The 19,576-nt window shown below is 48.9% G+C and overlaps 1 protein-coding gene across 1 annotated transcript; it reads left to right on the top strand.

The window, feature by feature from the left end:
- The first annotated feature begins 2,780 nt into the window (after nt 1-2,780).
- Nucleotides 2,781-17,615, top strand: Tor3a (torsin family 3 member A). The gene is made up of 6 exons (XM_048357366.1): nt 2,781-3,778; nt 4,218-4,331; nt 8,149-8,414; nt 9,707-9,885; nt 15,733-15,857; nt 16,900-17,615. Exons 1-6 carry the CDS (start codon nt 3,502-3,504, stop codon nt 17,148-17,150), a joined length of 1,212 nt encoding a protein of 403 aa, XP_048213323.1. The 5' UTR covers nt 2,781-3,501; the 3' UTR covers nt 17,151-17,615.
- Nucleotides 17,616-19,576: the final 1,961 nt, after the last annotated feature.

Raw genomic sequence — 19,576 nt, 5'->3', positions numbered from 1 at the left:
CCACAGTAGCCTCTAGAGGTCTCCATCCTCTATGTGCTCTTAAATCCTGAAATTTTTAAGCCAGTAGCCTCCATTCCCTGAGAATGAAGTGGAGAAACTTATTGAAATACTTGAGACTTAGCTAAATGTTAGTGTATCCATTTTTTTGTTTCTGTGTAAAGTTGATTCTGGAGAAAACTTTTTTTTTTCCCAAGGAAAAGGAATGTCTTGGAGTCAAGTTGAATTGCTCACTCTAAACCAGTTCTCAGGAACTATTACTACCTAGAAGCAGAGATCATTTTTTCCACAAGTTTTTTTTTAATAAACAATAATTAGCAACTTTTATCTCTATCTTTTTTGGGGGGCAGCATGTGGTAAGCTAAGCAAGAATTCTACCTCAAAACGATTAGCTAGTCATAGTGGTTAGTAATTCTATCAACATAAATTCATACCAGTACTAACTAAAGCCATTCAATAGTCCTTTTAAAATACAGTGTAGTGGCGTCCGAGGGGGAGAATCCCCTGTCCCTCCAAGAGTCCACCACTCAGAGACAGTCTTAAGTAAAACGATGGATTTATTGGGGAAGTTCCAGATGGACTGGTCCCAGGTTTCAGAAAAACATAACACAGAACAGGACAGTGGCACAGAGACTTGCGGAGGATTTCCAAGTACCATCGAACCAATTTAGCTCCAATGGAGAGCTGAATTAGGACACCATGGGGACCACAGATGCAAGACTCGAACATGTGGCATGGCGTAATGGTGCCTGAGCTGGCCTGCCCCTAAATAGGGTCAGGTCATGGGGCAGGGTCACAGGAAGCTCCCAGTTCCAAGCACTTGACAGGTTCAGTAACCTATGGGCCATGTGCCCACCCCTGTCTCTTGGGATTCATGAACTCCCATTACCTGAGGATGGGGCTTCCCTTCCAGTAGGAATCCAGGCACACCCATCAAGAACTAAAGCGTGGATTTGGGGAGGGGACACTATTGTTTACTGGGAGAGCGAATTTTCCCGAGCTGATGGGGCTGGGGAGATGGAGTCAGCTTTGGCCATCTTTCGCTGGCCAGATCTGACCTCCATATTATAGATAGATAGATAGATAGATAGATAGATAGATAGATAGATAGATAGATATGGAAATGTTATTGAGATGAAGCACTTGTTGAATTTCTTTTGGTCAGTCATGGGGCTTGAATGCTGGGCCTGAGCGCTTCTGCTAAAGGGTAGTGCTCTACCAATTTGAGCCACATCTCAAAACACTCAAATACTCCAGTTTTTGAGTGGTTAGTTGGAGTTACCAGTCTCACGGACTTTCCTGGGCTAGATTTTGAACTGCAATCCTCAGATCTCATGCATCAACTAGTGACGCCTGGCTGTCATTGAGTTAGTCTTGACAGTATCACCATGAAAGGACGTGTGTGTGCATGTGCACGCTCTTGTACTGGGACCTGAACTCCAGGCCTTGAGCTCTCACTTAGCTTTTTTGCTCATAACTGATACTCTACCATTTGAATCATGCCTTCAGGTCCTACTTTTTCCTGGTTAATTGAAAATAAGAGTCTCTTAGATTTGTCTGCCTGGACTGTCTTTGAACCTCGATTCTCAGATCTCAACCTTCTGAGTAGGATTATAGGCATGAGCCACCAGTGCCCAGCTGAAGTGACTGACATTGGAGGAAGTGGAGGCATAGTGCAAGTAGGCAATGCCTGGAGCTATACAGACAATGGCAGGACCCTTTAATGTTTTCAGATAAGTACTGATAGTGTGCTGGCTTTCTGTCACTGTAACAAAACCTGATAGTTAATTTATAAAGGAAGTAGTTAATTTGGATTTTCAGTGTTAGAGGCTGTTTATATCTTTGAAGGTTTATAGTCCATTGTGTATATCCTTTCAGTGTGTGTGTAGGGGTATGGCTCATGATGGAACAAAACTGCTTACCACAATCAGAGGGGAAAATAGGAGGAAGAGACTGGGTTCCTGCAATCGCCCTAGAACACCCCTGTGACTGAAAGATCTTGCAGTAGGTTCCGCTTCTTAAGAGGTTTCCACCACCTCCCAATAAGACAAGCTTATGGTGTGTTCAAGGATAACTACCAGTGAAGGATTCCACATGTTTGGGGTGCACTGATGCTCTGTCGCTCCGTAGAAAACTTAGGTTCCGTTCTGATAGCACTGATGGTTTAAGATACAATATAAACACGTGTTACTTTTCAACCTAACTCTAACAAAGATGCTGATTTGGCTTCCCTGGCTTGTTTGAAAGGGGGGGGGGGGGGGGACAAATTTGGTGCCCTGCTGCAGATGGAACAACCCTAAATAGTGTGTGCTTGAAGACACAGACATATACCTACTCCTGTGAGGCACAGTGCCCAGATTCACCTTACCTCTGGACATCCACTAACCATGACTAGCCACGTTTCCAGCCAGCACACAGTGCTCCAAGGCCACTGATGGCTCCTAACTTGATACTGAAAAATACATGAATGGCCATCCCAGGGGACCACGTGCAGATAATCACAGACCGGAGAAGAAGGTTCATAAGGAGGTTTATTAGTGGGGCCATAGTCCCCATGGGAGCTACATGGCGTGTCTGCACCTTATCCAGGTGGCAGCTTCCCTCTCTCTCTCTGTGGGTAAAGGGGAAGTAAGTAGGTAGTGAGTAGGAGTAGTTCATTAGGTATGGGTGGATCTGGGGGCTAGTGGGAGGAGCTGAGGACCTGAGGCTAGGGAAATGCTAACAATACACTAAGCTCCCCTGAAATCTGCCTCCTCCTTTGTTCCCATTTAGGAAGAAAGCTGAAGGGGAAGTAGTGGCTCTTTATAGTCCCAAGCATTTTTCACACAATATAATTATTTACAGGAGATGGTATGATTTCCTTGTGATTCTGGGGGTTTCCAAAACCCAAATACCTCCACTACGGAGCTTATCCCTTCCTCTTTTGGCAGATTGCATCAGTGTAAGCCACGGGTTTTCATTTCGCTGGTTTCATATTCTGCAGAAGAGCCAGAGCAACCTGGCCAGACCGGCTTTCTAGTGCCCAACTCTTCTCAGGGCTTCTCCACTCAGCTGACTCTTGCAACCAACTGCTGCTGGCTGCCTAAGATGCTTTCAACAGCTTCCCTTATTGGGTTGGGAGGAAGTTGGCCCGCAACCAGAAACAAGGTACAAAAGGGTGTCCTTATGTAGTTGTTCTCACAAGGGCTACCATAGCTGCACGAAAGTAATTGAGTGATAGACAGGTCCTAGGACCTGATGTCACCTTTGCAACCACAATCACCCCCAGAATAGACTGCTTCCTGGAAGCCTGTGAAGAAGGCCTAAAACTGGCTTCGAGCTGCCTGTGTCCCAGGCTAGGTTTCGGTTCCCTAATCGGGTCACAAGGAAGGGAGAGTTGGCAAGTTGTGGTTCACTAGCCCCACCCGGCCAGCCAGTCGTCATGGCAACACCAATCCCTTGTCTCCCTCCTCCCAGTCAGTCTCCCAGCAGCTAGGGGAGACGAGCGGGACCCGCCGAGGCGCCATGGAGCGCGTCCGGCTCCCGCGGTGCCCGCGCTGGCTCTGCCTCCACCTCCTCCTGCTGCTGCTCCCGGGGGCGCCGGGGCACCGCGGCCTCCTCGAGAGCCCGCGGGAGCGCGAGGACGAGCCCGGCTCATCGTGGGCCTGGCCTGGCGTCCGGCGCCTGAAGGAGCAACTGGGGGCGGCCGGTGCCCTCTCCAGGCGGTACTGGACACTCTTCAGCTGCCAGGTGTGGCCCGACCACTGTGAGGACAATGACGAGGCGACCTCGTCCCCCCTGGGTAAGAGCCTGGCTTTCCAGGAGGCAAAGCACAGCGGGGAGCTAGGGGCCCGGCCGCCACCGGGGGACCACCTGGCGGACGCCCACCAGCTGGCGTGCAGCCACTTCCACATGCTGCCCTGGACCTCCCTCCTGCCCCCGCTCCTCAAACACCCCCCCCCCCACACACACACACCTGCCCTGGCCCACTCCGCCATCAACTACCGCGTGGTCTTCTTCCACCTACCCGATCGCGTGGAGGAAAGTCTGCGGTGGGCGCGCTAGTGCGGCGCCCGCCACCGGCCGCTCCTTTGCTGCTGATGGAGGCCGGCGCGCTTTCCAGCTGGGGTCGGGCCTCCCGTTTGGATTCTGGCGCTGTCCCTGAACAATTCAGTGGTGGGTTTCTTTCGTCCGTCTCATGGATGAGAGACTCTCCTCTCCATCTCATGGCTCTTTTCCAGACTGGAACCTTCCCCGGTGGGGCAAATGGTCCCTAGAGCGGCTGACCACGTGGTTCCGCAGCTTCCAGGAGTGCTGTGAGGGGCGAGACTGCAGGATCTCCAACAACTTTTCAGGTTAGACTGGTAGACCCGCATGGGGGCGGGGGCGGGGGGGGGGAGTTGTGGGGAAGGATGGCTGGGGTGCAAGGACCTTCTACCATCCAGCTAACCTCCCCTCCAAGCAGGAACTGTCATGATAAATCGAAATCTGTAGATATTTGAGGACCTTTGGGCAAGATACTGAGCTTCCAGGACTTCCAACATTAGGAAAAACATCAACTTGTTGTTGTTGTTGTTGTTGTTGTTGTTGTTGTTGTTGTTGTTGTTGTTATCAGCCATGGAGTTTGAACTCAGGGCCTGGGCCAGCTCTCTACCACTTTAAGCCACAGTGCCACTTCCAGTTTTCTGGTGGTTAATTGGAGATAAGAGTTTGGTGACTTTTCAGCCCAGGCTGGCTTTGAACTGCAATCCTCATATCTCAGCCTCCTGAGTAACTAGGTTAACAGGGTGAGCCACTGCTGCCCAGCTACCACACCAACTTTAATGGTGCAATTAGTGGGTTTCTGCATTCTCTTGTCTGGGACCTGAGATCAAAGCACTTCCATCCTAAGTGTGGATTTTTTTTAGATTAAGGATAGAATTCCAGCTACACAACCCCTCCATCCTGTTGTTGGAAACAACACTAAGATACTTTCATCAGAGAAGATAAACCTATTACTTGTTTTTAATGGTGCAAGAGACCCATTTACCATCAGTTTAAGGGCTCAGAGCTTCTTAGAGTCCGTGGGAATACCATGAACATGTCACACCCAGCTAAGACAACTGTTGAGGAAGGGACACTACCAGATGTCGGAGAAGCCCAGACCCCTGATTGTCAGTGTCCATCCTGTCTACACTGGAGGTTTCCTCTGTTCATTTGTCACTCCTTACCACACCTTCCTGCCGGCCCTAGCAGTAGGTCTAAGGAAGCAGAATAACAAATCCAGGGAACCCCTACAATCTTCCAGGCCCTATACTGAAGATTTTACAGGGATGAACTCATAATCCAACAAATCTACATGACCCTTCGAGAATCAGGCCCAGAATACCTGTCTATAATGTGGAACAGCAGCCTGTTAAGGATGGTTGGCATTATTGAGAAAGAGAACCAATCAAAAATTTGGGCTGATTGTAAGGTTCGCCGGAAAGGAAACCACATGGTCAGGCAGAAAAGAGTTCACTGGCAGGGAGGGAGGGGGGCAAACTGCAAGCCCCACATCTTAGGGGAAGGTGGGAGGTGGGACCACAGCAGATTTGGAAGTGATCTCAGAGCCTGGGAAACCTCCCACTGTCCCAGGGAGTTATGACCAGGGAAGTTCAGGAAATGACGTAAGTGGATGAGGAAGTGACCTCAGAGTCTGGGGTCCTTTGCTACTTACACACAGTCGGATGATTGGCATTCACATGATTCCTGCTTTCAGGTAAATATTAAGGGAGGGGCTGTTCTGTTCTCCTGGGCAGACCTAACATTACTTTCTAATGTCCCTGTCTCCCAGAACATGGTGGTAAACCTATAATTCCAGCACTTGGGAGGCTGAGGAAATAATATTGAAAGTCTAATGCTAAGCTTCAGCTAGATGGCAACTCCTGTCTCAAAAAAAAAAAAAAAAAAGACAACTGTCCCTTTCAAACTGATAGCCAACAAATGTCTGCAGAATGAAAAATGCATTCTAGGGTTCAGTGACGATAACTTAGTGGCTTCATACCTTGAGAACAATAAGCAATTATTTTCTTTGTCTCTTTCTGGTTTGGGGTTTGTTTTGGGTTTATTTGTTTTGCCAGTCCTAGGCAGTCCAGGGCCTGGGCGCTCTACCACTTGAGCCACTGTACCACTCCCAGCTTTCTTAAGTAGATAAGAGTCTCACAGGCTTTCCTTCCCAGGCTGGCTTCAAACCCTGATCCTCAGATATCAGTCTCCTGAGTAGTTGGGATTGCAGGCGTGAGCTACTAGAGCCCAGCTCTTTGTCTCTTCCTTCCCCCCACCCGCCACCCTTTTTTTTTTTTTTTTCCATTTCTGGGGTTTGAACTTGGCCCTTGACTTGCTAGGTTGGTACTCTACTACCTGAGCCATTACCCAGCCCTTTTGTTATTTTTCAAATAGGATCTTGCTTTTTGCCCAGGCTAGCCTAAACTATGATCCTCCTGTATTGGTTAAGTGGTAGTTAGGGTGGCAAATTTGTACCACTACACTCACCATTTTGTTAGTAGAGATGAGATCTCCTCAAACCTCCATCCTCCTGATCTCAGTCTCCTAATTATTTAGAATTATAGGCAAGCATACCCAAACCAAAGATTGTTGTTGTTATAAACTAATTCATACTAACCATTACATAATGTGAAAATTGCCCCACCATTATGCTTTTATGGGGGGGCAGGGTAACTATATTTTGGGGGGGTCTTTTCTTTTTTAGTACTGGAGATCAAACTCAGGACTTTGCACTTGCTAGGCAAGCGCTTTGCCACCGAGCTACATCCCAGCCCCCACCATTATGCTTTTAAGTTCTCTCTCAAATAATGACTTACGAACCTCCCTCAGGTGGCTTTACTTGCATATTGTTGATTATTTGGATTTGAACTCCCAGACAGTAGTATTTAGCATCCAACCTCAGCTGACAAAGGCCCACAAAGTCCTTTGTGACGCTTTTCTGTTTTTCCCAGGAGTTATTTCTTGCCCAGAGTTCTCTTGTAACTCTATAAATGAGGCTCACATAGATATTAGGTCTCTTCATTGGAAGTGCCAGTGCCATAGGGTTTGGTATAGGACAGAACCTTGGACTGCACATAGATGGGGAAGTATGGCTGTAGTTTCAGCTGGTTGAGAGTAAGACCCCAAGCATACAGTCAACAAGTTGCCTCTCTGCCTTTAACCTAATTATTGTGAAAGGGACTGGATATTGGAATTGTTCTGTCTGGGAACCAGAAGAGCCATGTGAAATTCCTATCTCATCATCTCTTCCCAGCAGACAAACTTTAGGAAGTTTTTTCCTGTCTGCCTTACAGAATTGGTGTGAAAATTAAATATGCCACAACGCGGTTCTGAGGGTGGAGGAGAGGGAAGCAATATTAATTTTCCCTTCTGTGACACTGTGGTTGGGAAATATGATGCTTGCAGGGTTTCACTCCAGACTCCACAGTCCCCTCTAGGCTGGTGTAGTATGCCAAATGGATTGATTCAGAACTCCAGTTGGTGATTGCCACACCTCAGACAGCAGCACAGCTTCCTGGTTTCCAAATCTGAAGGGCAGCTTGGTATGGGCTCACCATACCTGTACCAAATTGAAATAGGATGCTATCCTCACTTCTTGACATATTTAAGACTTGAAACTAAGGAGTAGAAGCATCTCAGAGTGTGGGCAGGATCCACTTGTACTGTTCCCTGTCACCTGTTCTAGGGTGTCTTCAGAATGGGTCATTTGCTCTTACCCTATATCCAATCTTTTGTTTTGGTCCATCATGGGGCTTGAACTCTGGGCCTGGGTGCTGCCCCTGAGCTCTTTAGCTCAAGGCTAGCACTCTACCACTTGAGCCACAGAACCACTTCTGGTTTTCTGGTGGTTAACTGGAGATAAGAGTCTTAGGGCCTTTCCTGCCCAGGCTGGCTTTGAACCAAGATCCTTAGATCCAGTAGCTAAGATTATAGACATGAGCCACTGGCACCTGGCTTGAGTTCAATCTTGACTTTGTAACCTCTTCAAAAATAACACTTGTGTCCTTGCTTTCAGGAGGTGTGCCCTCTAGTGTCTTGTTCTGAAGCTCATGGGATGAAGAGTAACTGATTTCACCTCAGAGGTGGCTGGGGATACCAGGGGGAATATGCCATCTGACTCTCATGTGGCCTCTTTCCTGCCCTTAGGCTTAGAATCGGACCTGACAGCACGACTGCATGGCCAGCATTTGGCCAGAGATCTGGTCCTGAGGGCAGTCAGGAGCTACTTAGAGATGCCCCAACCAGACAAGGCACTGGTTCTGTCATTCCATGGCTGGTCTGGCACAGGCAAGAACTTCGTGGCACGGATTCTGGCAGAGAACCTGTATCGGGACGGGCTGAGGAGTGATTGTGTCAAGATGTTTATTGCCACTTTCCACTTTCCACACTCCAAGTATGTGGACCTGTATAAGGTACGGATGGGCACTGCAGGTGGTAGGTGGGGCCCAAAGGGAGACCCTGATGCCAGCCTGTGCTTGCAAGGGGTGGGCTCTGGAGCCGTGGAGAGGTGGCTGTGGTGGGGGAAGCTGTAATGGAGACTTCTACTTAGTCCATTGCATACAGCAGAGGCCCTGCGCAGCCCAGGAAGGACCAATGCTCCCAGCAGCTCCCTTGAGCTCTGCCTCTACAACAGCCACATGGAGCCCAGACAACCTCCACAGAATTACCAGTGGCTCACGCCTGTAAACCTAGCTACTCAGGAGGCTGAGATTCGAGAATCGTGGTTCAAAACCAGCCTAGGCAGGAAAGTTCACGAGACTCTTAACTCCAATTAATCACCAAAAAAGCAGGAAGTGGAGCTGTGGCTCAAGTGGCAGGGCACTAACCTTGAGCAAAAGAGCTCAGAGAAAATGCCCAGGTCCTGAGTTCAAGCTACAAGAACAGCAAAGCAACCACAAACTTGTTATTTTATTAGGCAGAAGTTTTTATGGCCTGTGCTTGCTGTTTGTTTTTTGATGATCAGCAGGATTTACCAGGAAAAATTACTTGTTTTTGTGGCCAAACTGCTATGGATCCCAAAGTCTGATGGGAAAACTGACATGTGTACACTCACTTGCACATCCCACATCTTGGGTGACTGATAAAGATTGACAGGGAGTAGACTGCTGGGAGCTTCCTCCAAGGAATATATCCTGTGCTCTGCTCTGGTGAACACCACAAAGAAGCACTGTCCAATTGAGATTTTGCTTGCTGTCTTGCCTCTGGTAGGAGTCCCCCAGTTTCAGGTTGCTCCCCCTGCCTTGCCCTGCGTAGGCTACAGGCTCCCTCCTTTGAGCTCTCAGCCCAGCATGGAAGGCAGGGCTGGTGACCGTGGCTGCCCCTGGCCCTTGAGCCTTTTCTCTGACTTCATTCTTACGGCAGAGATGGACTCCTGGCTCTGGGGGTGGGTGAGGTGGCCTCTAGTTCCAGCATAGGACCTAATCCTGGAGAGGATACAGTAGGGCTGGAGTTGGGCCTGCTCCCAAGTATGGGAGGGTTTCTCACTAACTTTCAGGCCCTTGCCCTCTACTGAAGCTGAGATTGCCCACCTTAGGTACATGAGAGTCACCTGGGAAACTTGTTAGCCCTGAGCCCACCCAGAGGCTTGATTGGATAGATCTGGGGGTGGAGCCCAGTCCCAGGTGATCCACCATGCTGGGCAAACAGTCATTGAGCCCCAGCTGCCTGCACCCCACTTCCTGCCAGCTCTCCACTTCCTGTTCAGGAGCAGCTGCAGAGCCAGATCCAGAGGACCCAGTGGAGCTGCCACCAGAGCCTGTTTATCTTCGATGAGGCTGAGAAGCTGCACCCCGAGCTGCTGGAGGTCCTTGGACAATACCTGGAGCCCCGGGTCAGCAAGGGTCCACAGGCCGAGCCTCCAAAAGCCATCTTTCTCTTTCTCAGGTGAGGTCAGGGGAGCAGGGTCAGGACTGGGGAGGAGGGGTCATTCCTGACAACGTGAGGGTTTCAGGTCTAGGAGCTCCTACCTGCTCAAGAAAGAACAGCCTCACTGCTTAAAAAGCTAGGCTGGGGCCCTCAGGCCCCATTATTCCCCTTAGCACTTCAGAGGGGCTTGGGCCAAGGCCAAGGCCGCCCAGGGCATGGCTGGAGGATTAACTGCAAGACCAAGCAAGAAAAAGGGGAGCCTCTCAGTCCAGTGCATCTTTCTGATAGAGGGAGGCTACTCCCACAGTGAAAGCATTCTGCAAAGCAAGTAGAAAGCAGCAGTGAAAATTCCCAAGGAAGGCTTGGGCAGAGGACAGCATAGCTCCCAGAAGTCCAACACGGCCAGTGCTCCCTCCAGACTTGGAAGGTCAATTTCTTCTCGGGTCTGGAGAAATCCTTAGCTTAATACTCAGTGTGGGGCCCCGTGTGGTAATGTACCTGTAATCACAGCAAGCTGGGAACAGAGGTGGGACTGCAGTTGAGGACAAAAGCTGTGGCCCTGTCTGGTAGTAGAGTACCTGCCTAGCAAACACAAGACACTGAGTTCAAACTCCAGTACTCTTCCAAAACCTCAGAGCTCTTAGTGTTGAGATATCTGGACACAGAATTTAACCACAAGTATGCACAGCTGTGCTTTCATTTATCTTGTATCAGGCCCTTGAAATTGCTTTGCAGGAAGCAAACTTAGATGTCACTGTTCAACTTTGTGTGTATGTTGTTTTTGTCTGTTTTTATTGTTGTTTGCGCCAGTCCTGGGACTTGAACTTAGGGGGCCTGGGTGCTCTCCTGAGCTTTTGTGCTCAAGACTAGTGTTCTACAGATGAGCCACTTCTGGCTCTTTAGTGATTAACTGGAGGTTAATCCTGCTTGGGCTGGCATCAAACTGTGATCCTCAGATCTTAGCCTCCTGAGTAACTAGGATTATAGACGTGAGACACCTGCACATGGCCTACCTCTGCATTTCTTGAGTGCCTTAATACTCAAAACAATTACCTCCTCCCTGGCTGTAGTGAAGAGGGGGAGTGATTTTGTTCCAGATCTGGAGAGTTGGAGGATGAGCTGTAGACCCTGAAGACAGGATGAAAAAGGTATAAACCACTGTGGGGACTGTGTTTCTAGATTCTTCCTGGCATGCAAATCAGGCTTGGGAGCTTACCATTGACCTTGAAATGGGAGATGGGTGAGAGGCGAGGCTCCCAAGGCGGGAAGTTTATGAGAAAAGAGGTATTTTCTGCATGACTCAGCCCAGAATCAGGTCAGTTCCCTTCCCCAGGTTCTGTACTGCTTTCCACTGTCTACTGCATAAGCTGGGATGGATTGTGGCTGTGAACTAGGTGGAGGCCCCAGAATGTAGAGAGGATGGATGAATGCCCTGAGGCTTCTTCTTGAAGGTGGAGGAGGGGCTGGCACAGCCCTGAACTGCTGCTACAGATGCTAGTCCTTCCCGGGGAATGGAAGTCTGTAGCTGGCACCTTCTGTATTTGTTGGATTCTTTCACTTTTGCACAGAAGCACCTCCCACAGCTCCTCCCTAACGCCCCTCCCCCCCCCCACTCAGGCCAGTGCCCTGGCCCTGATGCAACTGGCCTTTCCCCCACTTGTACCACCAGCTGTGGCACTGACTCACCTGTTTAGCAGACCCCTGGCTGGGCTATTTTCCTAGTGTGATGCAATGACTTGGCCTTTGTAGTATTTTGGTTGTTGCCCCAATGAGAAAGCCCTCTATCCTCTGGACAATCTTGCCCTTTCCCCCAGTGACTGACCTTGGTGGGATGATGGGCCATGCTGTCATACAGCCTGCTCGCCTGGGTGGAATCTTGGCTTTGGAAAAGCTCACCAGATGTCATTACTGCCTTCCAGTGAGGAAATGTATGACAAGGCCTCAGAGGGCCACTCGAATTATGATGTGCTCTCGGGTTCCAGTGACTCTGGTTTGGACTTGTTCAGTGGGATACAGCACAAGCTAGGCTTCCAGTCTGTCTCATACTGCGTGGAACCATGTCTACTAGTGCTCATATCCCACCCACCATGGGCTAGCGTGCCCTGCAGTGGCCCTCGCTAACCCCCCTGAAGGTTCTCAGCTGCTCTAGTGATGGGAGGGGAAGAAAGTGTGTTTCAGATTTGAGTCTCTGGACTTGATTCTTCTTTACAGTAAAGGTTGTTGGAATTTTGAGTGGCTCAAATCATATACTAGGGCAGGATTTGCAGTTTGATCCTGGGAAATATCCAGAACCTTCTATTTGAAATGAGACTTGCACATGTGGCTGTCATCAGCAAGTAGAGAGAATGCCAGGCAGGGCTCACTGCCCACCATGCATGCAGACAAGTCAAAATGATGGCACTGGGATTTTGGAAAAAGCAAGCTTTATTGGTGGTCCACCAAAAAGGCCTCCAAACTCTGTGGATTGGGTGGCAGGGAGGGGAAGTACCAAGGAAGGAGAATGTAGCTATTTGGCTGTCATTGGGAGTCAGCAGCCTTGTCACACCTGTTAAACTGGTCCAGCTGGAACTTGTAGAGAAGTAGATAACTCTGCTCAGTCCTGGTGCCATCCTTTGCTTCTAATCTAGGTTCTTGTTCTTCGGGCTCTACTTGTTGGACACTGGGTTCCACAGGCTCTCAAGGTTGTTGTAGGTCGGTTCTTAAGGTCCTCCAACCTGAACAACTTGATGGGTGTTAGGAGTAGGGAAGTTACTGTGGGGCTTGATGCACAGGAAGCTTTGTGTGTGTTGGGCTGGGGTGTTCCAGCTTATCCCTCATCTGTGTTGGAAGAATTGGGGTGCCTCGTGTTTGGGTGTCCAGTACCTGGTTATCACCAGTGTTGACTAGTTCTGTGCATTTCTACCAAGTATGAAAGGCCCTGGGGTCACATGACAAGACTGGAGGGGGGAGCTGTCTTACTGAAGCTGCAAGAGGGCTACTAATGCCAGTTTCTATCAGGATAGAAAGGGCAGAGAAAATGTGAAGAACTCTGAGTAATATTCCCAGGCTTTGTACCTCAGCATGTGAAAAATGATCCGTGCATATTTGCCTTGCTTGGGGAGCCCCTTAGATTGGCCTGATTCTCTCATTTTACCAATGATGAAACTCTAGGCATGGGATGGCACATGAGAAGGTGAAGGAGGAGGATCTTGGGCTACGCAGTGAGACTAAAAAGAAAAAAAGAAAAAGAAAAGTCAACCCTTCCTCCCCAAAGAGAAAACTAAAGTGCAAAGACATCACTTAAACCTATTTGTTTTTTTTTTAGGAAAGACTGAGCAGGTGGCGTTTGAGTTTATTACTGGCCCTTTGGCGGCTTCAGATGGCGGTCGGTAGCCAGGAGGACGTGGAGGGGAACTGAGTTGCTACAGGGGGCTTGTGAATCAGGTGGCAGCAAGGAACTGCCAGGGAGAAGGGAGGGCGTGTGGGTGCCGGAGCCACCGCACTGAGGATGAAGGAGGGGCCGTGAAGACAGGAACACCCAGATAAGGTCCTGTGGTGAGAGCCAACTGAAACATGGTAGGGAAGAAGGTATCAGCTAGAACAAAACAGGAGGGGAAATCCAGAAGCCAGGTGAGACATACAGGCAAATTTCATAGCTCTCCATCTAAAAAGCTTACTGAGGGCCGGTTGTGTGCTGAGCACCAAGCTGGGTATTGGGGTTCTATAGATAAAAGAATTCAAGCTTCCTGCTCAGAACAAGCTTAGTTACGGTCTGCTGGGTCTCTGGATAGAGATGGGAAGACACTGGAGTCAATGTTCCTAGGGCTGTTGTGACTCCACTGGTGTTCTACCTCCCTGGAGCCTGCTGTCGGTGGAGCCTTGGCCAGGGGAGGCTACAGCCTCAAATGCAGCCCATTTTGCCTCTGCTGCTGCTGCAGGCCTGTGCCTTAGTGAGCTGCCTTCCAGGACAGGTAGGGAGCAAGCGGTGAGCATTGTAAGCAGCTTCTTCATCTGGGGAGGGGACGGATGGACAGACAGACAGATGGACAAGTATCTAGCTGAGTTAGGGAAAGGCACTGCCCTCATTTTCTCAAGGCTCCTCAAGCAGAGAGATGTCAGGCCTCAGGAAGGAGGCAGTCTGGCTTACCTGCTTCAACATCCTTCACCGGAAAGATGCCAAGCCAGCCTCTTTCCCACAAACAAGGGAACAGACAGAGGGAGCCTTGCCCACAGGGGGAAAGGAACAGAAATGACTTAATGCACCAGAAGATGTCAAGAGAAGAACCTCTGAGGAGAGGAAAGGAGATAGCAGATTCCATTCCTTAACTTGCTGCTTGCCTTCCCTGTTCTGTTACTACAGCCCTGCTCCTGGCCCATAGGTTCAGGAAGAGAAAAATGAGTGCCTTTTCAGTGTGGAAGGGGAAGGCGCCCCACCCCCATCCAGCAGAAGGGTCAGGGCTGCTCCAGGGAGGAAACCAAAGGACACGTTCTTGGCTCCAGGTCCCCAGTGCCTCCTTTCAGCTTCTCAGTTGGCTCTCTGGGTTTGTCTTCTTTCCTTCCTCCAGTCTCTAACCTCATTTCAGTACATCAGATGAAAGGGAGACAAAGGAGGAGAGAGAAGGGGAAAGGCAAAAAGGGAGCATCTCCAAAAGCTGCATAAACCAAGCTTCATCCCCATCTTTCACTTGCTGAGAGAAGCAAAGTGCCCAAGGCAACACCTGCTCTTTGCACTGGATGGACATGAAAAAGGGCCAAAGCCTATCAACGGTGTTTGTCCTAAACTCTCCAATTCTCCCATCCTTTCTCCATCATCTCTGAACACAGACTGTTGGTTAAAAAAAAAAAAAAAAAAAAACTTAGGGACTACCTTTCTGTCACTACCTCATGCCTGTTTGGTGCAGCCTCTCAGAGCTGACTCACCCACTCGTCAACACAAACTCTACGCCTCTTCCAGTCACTGCCTAGCTGTCCCATCTGCTCCCCAGACCGCTTCTGTCCATAATACACATTCACACTCCTGGCATCTGACAGTCTCGTCCAGTATGAATTGTGGACAGTGTGGAAGCAGTATCCTAAGGAAACCTATTTCTGCATCAGCACTTACCACACTGTTCTGGAACCTTACACATCTGGCTTGCATACCTCAGAGCACACAAAGGGAAGATTCCAGTCTTACCTAACTTAGCCAGTCTTACAAGTTTTTCTTTTTGGGGGCCAGTACTTGAACTCAAAGCCTCACATTCTTGCTTAGATTTTACACTTAAGGGCCAGCACTCTACCACCTCAGTTACACATCCACTTCTGGCTTTGTCTTAGTTAACTGGAGATGAGTCTCTTGGGTTTGACTGCCTGGGTTGGCTTCCATTGGGGACCCTCACAGCCTCAGCCTCCTGAGTAGCCACAGATATGAGTAGCTGGCACCCCCTTCTCAAGTGTTATATATAGCAGGGGTGGGCAATCTTTTAGCCAAAAATCATTTGGATATTTTAACATCATTCATGAGTCATACAAAATTATTAATATAGGCAGCAAGCAAGAAGCATATTTGTCTGTCATGTACCAAATGATATTGAGCGCTTTATAGGAGTGACAGAGTCAGGGTGGGTGGCAAAGGACATGGTCTTTCTGAAAGCCACTGAGTTGTGACCAGCTCTCCTGTGGAGTACAGGCCCAGGCCCGACAGCCGCCATCTCTTGGTGGTCAGGTAACTCAGGTGGAAGGAAGTATGGAAATGAAGGTATCTATTGCTGGTGGCATGACTTAGGTGGTAGAGCAACTGCTTAGCAACACCAAGTCCTGAGTTCAAACTCCAGTACAGCCAAAAAAACCCCACACACACAAAAAAGGAAAAATTAAAATGTATTAAGCAACCCTGGTCTCTTTCAGCAACCTTGGGGGCAGTGTCATCAATGAGGGAGTCCTGAATTTGCTTCTGTCTGGACAGTCCCGGGAAGAAATTACCATGGAGCACCTGGAGCCCTACCTCCAGGCTGACATCACAGAATCCACAGGTAAAAGGACCATCTCCCTGCCGCAGAGAAAAAAAAGACTTAACTCTTTTCTTGTAAATGTCGTTAAAGAGAATGGTGGCCACGGCCCTGCAAATGCAGACAGAAGCTTCAGAACCTCACTTCCACCAAAGCAAGCCACACCCCTGGCACTTGTGCCCCTCCCTGGTGTCTGTACTAGCCATTTTTAACCTGGTATTCTTTACCTCAAGAAGACACAGTGGTGTGGCTCCTGGCATCTGCAACAGACGCTGTCCTGGGGCTGGTATATGAAATCAGCTCTTGCTTGGCCTTAGGGTAGGGATGACTTAAAATTCCAGCTAGGTTCAGACTCTAGGTAACTTTGACTTTCTTGTTTTGGCTGGAACTGGGATTTGAACTCAGAGCCTTGCAAATGCTCATTTTTTTTTTTTTTTTTTTGGCCAGTCCTGGGCCTTGGACTCAGGGCCTGAGCACTGTCCCTGGCTTCTTCCCGCTCAAGGCTAGCACTCTGCCACTTGAGCCACAGCGCCGCTTCTGGCCGTTTTCTGTATATGTGGTGCTGGGGAATCGAACCTAGGGCCCCGTGTATCCGAGGCAGGCACTCTTGCCGCTAGGCTATATCCCCAGCCTCATTTTTTTATTTTTTGGTCTGCTCTGGAGCTTGAACTCTGGGCCTGGGTGCTGTCCCTGAGCTCTTCAGCTTAATTCTAGTGGTCTACCACTTTGAGCCACAGTGCCACTTCCGGTTTTCTGAAGATAAGAGTCTCATGGACTTTCCTGCCTGGACTGGCTTTGAACCTTGATCCTTAGATCTCAGCCTCCTGAGTACCTAGGATTACAGGCATGCACCACCAGCACCCGACTGCTCAACTTTCTTGTTGGTACTGCCCTACCACTTGAGTCCTATCCCCTGCCTGGCTTTTTAGTGGTTAATTGAAGATGGAATCTGGTGGGCTTTTCTCTGTCGGGTTGGAACTGCCATCCCTTGGATCTCAGCCACCTGAGTGGTTAAGATTAGAGCACGAGCCACCAGTGTCCAGCTAAATTTGGGTTTTGATTTCAGACAGTGGCTTTGGGCACAGCTGTCTTGTGAAGAAAAACCTGGTTGACTTCTTTGTCCCCTTCCTGCCACTGGAGTACCGTCATGTGAGGCTGTGCGTACGTGATGCTTTCGTGAGTCGGGAGCTCCAGTACACAGAAGCAGCTCTGGATGAAATCGCCAAGATGATGATCTATGTCCCCAAGGAGGTGCAACTCTTCTCCTCCCAGGGTTGCAAATTGATTTCCCAGAGAATTAATTACTTCCTGCCTTGATGGCTACACCAGGGCTTTCTGAAGCTGCCTGTCTCTACTACTGTGACCTGTCCAAGGCATCAGGTAGTGTCCAGCAATCACTAACACATGACTTGTGTGGACAAGCATGGCCTGTAATTAGCAGAGACAGTTCATAAAATCCCATGGTGCCTTAAAGACCTGCCAAGATGGGCCAAGAGACTGGAGAGTTTGGAGGGTTGCTGGGTTACAGAACAGGGAAGTTCTAGCCCAAGGGTAGTGAGTACAGCCCAAGTTTGCAGGCTGCTAGGTCTGCCTTACAGTTCTTCCTCCTATAGGACAACTGAGCTGTGGATGAGCAGCTCAGCAAAGACTTTAGGCTAAAAGGAAAGGTGCACAGAGAAAACTTAAATCGTGTAAATGAGGCTGGGAATGTGGCTTAGAGGTATAGTGCTTGCCTTGCATGCATGAAGCCCTGGGTTCGATTCCTCAGCACCACACAAAAAGCCAGAAGTGGCTCTGTGGCTCAAGAGGTAGAGTACTAGCCTTGACCAAAAAGAAGGCAGGGACAGTGCTCAGGCCCTGAGTTCAAGCTCCAGGACTGGAAAAATAAATAAATCAGGTAAATGTAAGGCACCCACACTTAAAAAAAAAGATTAGGGGTCTTAGCTGTGTGTGGTGATATGCATACCAGTAATTCTGGCAGAAGGGCAAGAATAAGCCTATCTTGAGAAAAATAGGAGCCTTGGATGTTACACGTACAGATTAAACTTTTGTATTTTTCTAACATTGTTGGTCTCCTTTCTTACTAGTCACTTAGCAAAACCGAAGTGATGCTGATGGGATTGGTGGGCAAGGGGCAAACCTGCCTCACAGGGCAGGCTGTGTACAGGCTGCGCTTTGTTTGCTCACCAGTGTGCCTGCACATGGAACCACTCACTCCTGCCCTTCCAGCTCAAATGGGAAAGCACTTCCAACGCCCAGTGCTCCTCTACATGGAACTAGTGACTTCTGGAAGTTGGACACTTGCAGTGTTGTACCTTTACACCTCCCAGTTTTTCCTTTTTTTTTTTTGTTCTTTCCTCAGGGCACTTCTGCTGTAACGCACAGGTCTTTTCTATGTCATCGCATACTCTCAAGCGCTCTTCATCCCTCTCACTGTAGCACTTGTAAAATGGAAGTGCTGGGCTTAAGCACTCAGCCATCCCAAGGCTGGGGAGTACCTCGCCTAGCCAAGGCAGGTACTTGATAAACATTCAAATAAGCTAAAGGAACTTGGTTTCATATCACACACCATACATACCAGCTGTAAATGCTTCAAACCCAATATAGAAAGTATGTGATAGCAGTTTCAGAGGAATCAGTCAATGTTCTTCAGGCACAGGCCAGCCATATTTGGTGTCATAAAAACAGGATCTGAACGTCACATCTTGAGAAAGACAGAAGTAGAGCACGTAGTTCCAGTCATACTTCAGTCATATGACAGCAGCTCCCTTCAGAAGCTATAACATACTTTCCCCTCCTCACATTCACACCTTTCATCTGATACTCCCAACTCCTTCCTTCACCTCATATAAATACCTTGGGCTGAGGTCTGTTTCAGTGTTCTAGGGGACACAGCGACTGTACCTTCCCACCTAACAAGCCACCATGCTCCTGAGCCTCCTAAGAGGTTTGGAGCAAAAAGAAACCTCGCTATCTTCTTGAGGGTGGCTTTAAATAAGCCTGACTTCTACCCAGTTCTTCTAGTTTTCTTTTTTTTCCCCCCTGAATGTGCCAGTACTGGTGCTTGAACTCAGAGCCTGGGCACTGTTCATTAGCCATTTCACTCAAGGCTGGTGCTCTACCATGTTAGCCATAGCTCCACTTCCAACTTTTTAGTGGTTAATTGGAGATAACAGTCACACAAACTTTCCTGCTCAGACTGGATTCAAACCAGGATCTTCAGATCTCAGAATACAACTCAGCAAGATGGAAGAGATGCAGAGGAAAAAAAAGCACTGGGAGGGACGGTGGGGTAGCTCTCCCATGCCCTCTTCAGGAGCCACCCTCTCAGCATCCCTGGTAGCTCTCCAAACCCAAGGCAGGATTTACAATATGTAAAATCATTTAACCAATGATTAAGTTTGTTTCCTGCCTTTTCCCTAAACCTCTACTATGACTGCTTCCCCTAGCACCAAACCCCATCCTCTTGTATTCAACTTATTAGCACAATAGGCATGTTTGAAAGGAGCATGTGAGTAACAAGACCTTCTTGCTACCAAAGTACACAGGAAGTCCCAAGGGAAAGCTGAAGATCAAATATGTACTGCACATCATAAAGTGATATTAAAGTTGACTAGCCAGCCACAGGTGGCTCATGCTTGTGATCCTAGCTAATCTAGAGGCTAATATCTGAGGATCACAGTTTGAAGGCATCTGGGGGCAGAAAAGCCCCTGAGACTTTTCCAATTAACCACCAAAAAAGC

This window comes from Perognathus longimembris, chromosome 11 (assembly GCF_023159225.1).
Source record: "Perognathus longimembris pacificus isolate PPM17 chromosome 11, ASM2315922v1, whole genome shotgun sequence".
Taxonomy (NCBI): domain Eukaryota; kingdom Metazoa; phylum Chordata; class Mammalia; order Rodentia; family Heteromyidae; genus Perognathus; species Perognathus longimembris.
The sequence above is the reverse complement of the archived record's forward strand: the minus strand, read 5'-3'. Positions and strand labels throughout refer to the sequence as shown.